This window comes from Ranitomeya imitator, chromosome 4 (genome assembly GCF_032444005.1).
Source record: "Ranitomeya imitator isolate aRanImi1 chromosome 4, aRanImi1.pri, whole genome shotgun sequence".
Classification (NCBI taxonomy): Eukaryota; Metazoa; Chordata; class Amphibia; order Anura; family Dendrobatidae; genus Ranitomeya; species Ranitomeya imitator.
The window spans coordinates 19,898,619-19,904,292 of NC_091285.1; the positions used below are offsets into that span (position 1 = coordinate 19,898,619).

The window sequence follows — 5,674 nt, forward strand, 5'->3', positions numbered from 1 at the left end:
TCATCTAATTTCCATGTATTTTGGTGTGCTGAAAACGAAAAAAATATTGAAAAAAATCCCGGACGTCAGGATTTGCCACGAAATGCAAAATTCTCTTCAAATTTAATATATTTTTCTCAATTTTTGGTATTTTTTTTTTATCTTAGGGTTTTGAAAGTCAAAATTACTATTGATTAATTCACATCAATGAATTGAAGACATACAATGCCCAAAAAATATAACTTTCAAAGAAAAGAACTTTCAGAGTGAGCTAATGAAACCAGCATCAACTCAGCTCGGGCTTGAATCAATTGTTTTATCTTGGTTCTCGCCTGTTCACACTTCTTCATCTCCGTTCGTGTTAGCTCATCATATTCAACCGTGTTTCCCAAAATTAGCATTATGGCTCAGCGGAAGTGTATTAATTCGCCTGACAGTTTCTGTTACATTTGTGGTGAATGTCCTCAAAAAGAAGGGTGATTTGCATTTAAAGAGGTCGTAGAGACATTTTTAGGCAATAACAAAGACCTTGACTACAAAAAAATCGTCGAACGAATGCTGAAAGCATTTCAAGCTTTAGGTTGCCTGATGAGTTTGTGCATTTCCTCCATTCCCACCTTGACAACTTTCCTGAAAATTTGGGAGCTGTGAGTGAAGAGCAAGGTGAACGATTCCACCAGGACATTAAAGAGATGGAAAGAAGATACCGGGGAAGATGGAGCATTACAATGATGGAAGACAACTGTTGGACGCTTCAGAGAGACATTCCAGATGCTCCTCACAAGCGTAAATGTACCAAGAGAAGCCTCACAGGGAAGAAGAATCGATTTTAGTGTGTGTTAGTGACCTCATTGCAGTTAAAAAATGATTTTCATGAAACATTTGTAATAAAAAAATTAATTTTATGAGTCTATTTTCATTTATTTTGAAGTATTGTCTTATTTAACATAGTTACTTAAATTGGCAGAAAACGTGATGTCCTATGACAAAACGGAGGTCATTTTCGGATTCAGCGCACTTAAAATCCTTAAGACTATGTGGAATAACCAAAACAGTTGTTGGAAAAATTTTTTTTGCAGACCTGTGTTATCAATGAATGTTATTGTGACAGCTTGGTGCTTAGGTTACCGACCACCGCTGCGTCTATCAAGCTCTTTTCTATAGAACTTATAAGCAATGGTGGAAAGCTGCCTGATCTCTGGTTCTGCTTCAGTGCAATTGTGCTCCTCTGATGGAGCAAAGGCAAAGCTGACCCTGATAGTATCATCCAAGGGCACAAAGAGAATCCAAACTGTAAATCAGGAGCACAGGCATGAAATATGGAGCGGTGCGGTCCTAAACTGCAATGATGATAGAGCACCTCAAAGGGTGTTATTTCCTATCCTGTAATCCTTATCCAGCTATCCACATAGCTTCCATTAACCTTTCTCCAATATACAAATAATGCAGCATGGAGGGGCTCGGAGAAGGTGGCAGTGAAGGTGTGTAAGTGTCTAATGGGGTCACACAGCTGATAAAAGGACAACTGCCCGCCCTCATAATCCAGACATATCCTGACTCTATCACTGGAGATCTTGTCAAGTAAGCGGATCTCTTTCCTGTCATGTCTCACAAGATACTGATTATCATATCTCCACAAACTCCAGGACTTGTTATTTCCTCCAATCAGTGACTGATATCCCCTCCTGTCTATACTGGGATAACAGATCCCCACCCTCCACCACCCTGAACTACTGATCTCCACATCCCAGTAATGTCGTCCTGAGGTAAATCCTCTCCTGCTCATCACCTGATTATAATCCTGGAATCTCTCTGCTGTTTCTGGACGTTTCTGATTCTCTCCTGTCCAGGTTGCAGTTTTCAGGTCGTCTGATATAAGGAGATTATTAGCAGCTGTGGTTACATCCAGTAATATGTCTGCAGGATCCTCCACATAGATCCCGCTCCTTATACCTGATATTACCTCAGATAATGTGTGTAATGTGTGTGAGATCACAGCCACATCCAGGTCATCTCCATCATGGAGCTGTTTATCATGTCCTCCTGTGTCCTCATCACCTCCCTCCTCCTCAGGATCACACAAGTCACCGGTGTCTGGTTCCTGTAAGACAGTCAGTGGATCCGTCATGTTACACAGCTCCTCAATGTGTCTCATCTTCCTGGACAGCTCGTCCTTCTTTATTTCCAGCTGATGGATCCGAGCAGACAGTGACAGTGACTCTTCCTTTTCCTGCCTGGAGATCTCACTCAGGACCTTCTTCTCCAGGTCGTCCACCCGTCTCCTGATATCTGTACACAGGGAAGTGACTCTCTCGGCTTCTCCAGCTGCTTTTTCTTGAGCTTTTCTCCTGCGCTCCTCTGGACTCCGGACTCTTTCCTCAGTCTCCTCTCTCTTTGTGGTCAGTTTCTGGAGAACATTTCTCAATTTCTCCTTCTTCTTCTCATAGGCCTCATCCAGCATCTTCACCTGATGTCCCCGATGTTCTCCTGCTGAACAATAGACACAGATACAAGCAGCGTCCTCAGTGCAGTAAAATTCCAGGATCTTCTTATGGACAGAACATTTTCTTTTCTCCAGAGAAGTGCTGGGATCAGATAAGACGTGTTCTGGTGATTTGCTGTGAACCCTCAGGTGTTTATCACACAGAGAAGCCTCACAGAGTAGACAGGATCTAACAGCAGGTACTGGAGAGTCCACACAGTAAGTGCAGTAGATCCTGGCGATCTCTTGTTCTTGTTGAGTTATCAGGAAACGTTCAGCGACATTATGGAGATTTATGTTCCTCATCAGTGTCGGCAGCTCCCGAAACTCTTCTCTGCAGTCAGGACAGGAATAAACTCCAGACCCGTCCTGTGTATCCAGCACACGACCAATACAGACCCGGCAGAAGTTGTGTCCACATCTCAGCGTTACAGGATCCTTAAAAATAGATAAACAGATGGAGCAGAGCAGCTCATCCCTCAGATCAGCAGACGCCATGGCTGACGGAAGAAGGAAGGAAACTGACCTTCCCTCACCCCGAGTTGTTGTTACACCCATTTCATTAACCCCTTAAGGACAGTTGCGTGCCACTATTTTGTGGAACATACAATGGGTATGGAAAGTAAATCCATAATGATCCAGCACACCTTATCGATAATAAAAAACATTTACTTTATTCAAATCCTCTTAAAGGGAACCTGTCACCTGAATTTGGTGGGACTGGTTTTGGGTCATATGGGCGGAGTTTTTGGGTGTTTGTTGTGAATTCTGTGGCAGAGCTCCCTCCTGTGGTCACAAGTGGTACTTCGGCTGATTCCCTCTGTGAGCTTCTGTTGGTGGAGGAAAGTGGTATTGCGGCTTCTGAGTTTCCTACCTCAGGTGATGTGGTGAGGTCGTTAGGTACTGCTCTACTTAACTCCACCTAATGCTTTGATCCTGGCTTCCTGTCAATGTTCCAGTGTTGGACTTGTTTTTCCCTGGATCATTCCTGTGGCCTGCTGCTCTGCATAGCTAAGTTCTTCTTTGCTATTTGTTTGCTATTTTTTCTGTCCAGCTTGTCTAATTATTTTGCTGGAAGCTCTGGGACGCAAAGGGTGTACCTCCGTGCCGTTAGTTCGGTACGGAGGGTCTTTTTGCCCCCTTTGCGTGGTTTTCTTTAGGGTTTTGTGTAGACCGCAAAGTTATCTTTCCTATCCTCGCTCTGTTAAGATAGTCGGGCCTCACTTTGCTGAATCTATTTCATCCCTACGTTTGTCTTTTCATCTTACTCACAGTCATTATATGTGGGGGGCTGCCTTTTCCTTTGGGGTATTTCTCTGAGGCAAGGTAGGCTTATTTTCTATCTTCAGGCTAGTTAGTTTCTCAGGCTGTGCCGAGTTGCATAGGCAGATTTAGGCCCTGAGAAGCTGATGTGTTCCACCAACTCCATATTCACCCCCCAGGGAAGAGAAAGCAGACTACAAAGTTAGATGATTTCTGTTAGTTTCTCCTGTTTGTGTTATACCGTTTTGCATACCTGTATGTCTTTTTATTATATTTTTATACCTTTTTTCTTACTTTAAGCACTGAACCTTTTTGTATTAAAGCATAAAACTTTAACAGTTGAACCTTGTATGTTCTAAAGAATCCATTGCCTAAGGTGTGTGAGCCTATGAGTGGTAGACAGTAGTAATATTTCCGTAACTCATCGCCCGTGTGTTCGGTGAGTGGTGGCAGCATGTATGAGCGGGTGTGTGGCCTGGGTCGGTGTGTGATTTATGCTCCCATTACATCATAGGACAAAAGTTGAATGCTGGACTGAGAGTGGGGAGATAGATTAACCCTTGTAGGTCCAACCCCAAGTCACGTGCTGAGCGGACACGGGACGAATTAGTGACAGCACGGAGAGGGATCCGTGACAGGTGGGTTTTCAGGTTCCATCTGAAGGATCCGAATGTGGTTGATAGTCGGACGTGTTGGGGTAAAGATTTCGAGAGGATAGGGGATATTCGGGAGAAGTCTTGGAGGCAGTTGGGTAAAGAGCGAATAAGTGTGGAGGAGAAAAGGAGGTCTTGGGAGGACCGGAGATTACGTGAGGGAAGATATCGGGAGATTAGTTTAGATATATATGGAGGAGACAGGTTATGGATGGCTTTATAGGTCAGTATTAGTAATTTGAACTGGATACGCTGAGGGAATTGGAGCCAGTGAAAAGATTTGCAGAGGGGGAAGCGGAGGAGTAGCGAGGAGAGAGATGAATTAGTTGGGCAGCAGAGTTAAGGATGGACTGGAGAGGTGCAAGGGTGTTAGCAGGGAGGCAACAGAAAAGGACGTTGCAGTAGTTGAGGCGGAAGATGATGAGGGCATGCACAAGCATTTTAGTAGATTGACGGTTGAGGAATGGACAGATTCTGGAGATATTTTTGAGCTGGAGGCGACAGGAGGTGGAAAGAGCTTGGATATGTGGTTTGAAGGACAGGGCAGAGTCAAGTGTTACTCCGAGGCAGCGGACTTACGGTACGGGGGAAAGAGTGATGTTGTTAATTGCGATAGGTCAGATAATGAAGATCTATGAGATGGAGGAAAGAGGAGTTCAGATTTGTCCACATTGAGTTTGAGGAAGTGAGAGGAAAAGGAGGATATGGCTGATAGACACTCTGGGATCTTGGACAGCAGAGAGGTGACGTCTGGGCCAAAGAGGTAGATCTGAGTGTCATCAGCATAACAATGACTTCCACTGGCCAGCATTTTTCTCACTTCTCCCCTCTCCGGTCCCACCACTTTCCCGTCTGGTCCTATCCATATTAGATCTTTAACAGTAGTGATCTGAAGATGTGGAGAGAACCGGACAGGTGACGGTGAAGAGCAGATGGCCTGGAGAAGTGAGCATAAAGGATTTTATCTGAAAAAAACTTATAACATAATAAGGGGTATTCCATTTGTGGAGAATAACTTCTCCGAAAATCAAACGTCTCGGGAAAATTCACACGAAGAGGAGATTTCGAATGTTGTCTGATCAGCTCATCTCTAGTCAACACAATAAAATAGGAGGCGACTGTAGGTCTATATTCAGCGAGGGCCCCTTAGTGTTTGCTACGTCTCGCTGACCGATCTTCCAGAGTGTTTTACATTACTGTAATTTTGGTTTTCGGCTTATAAACCAGAGAACTCTGGATGAACCAACAAAAGACTGTGAATCTGTTCTGTAATGCTCACAATTAAGTCTGATGCCGG

At 44.0% G+C, this 5,674-nt stretch overlaps 1 protein-coding gene across 1 annotated transcript; it reads right to left on the reverse strand.

The window, feature by feature from the left end:
• Positions 1-1,216: 1,216 nt before the first annotated feature.
• Positions 1,217-3,121, reverse strand: LOC138675221 (E3 ubiquitin-protein ligase TRIM39-like). The gene has a single exon (XM_069763268.1). It carries the CDS (start codon positions 3,017-3,019, stop codon positions 1,358-1,360), a length of 1,662 nt encoding a protein of 553 aa, XP_069619369.1. The 5' UTR covers positions 3,020-3,121; the 3' UTR covers positions 1,217-1,357.
• Positions 3,122-5,674: the final 2,553 nt, after the last annotated feature.

Coding starts and splice junctions, on each gene's coding strand:
- LOC138675221 (XM_069763268.1), bottom strand. CDS start 3,019: ATGGGTGTAACAACAACTCGGGGTGAGGGAAGGTCAGTTTCCTTCCTT.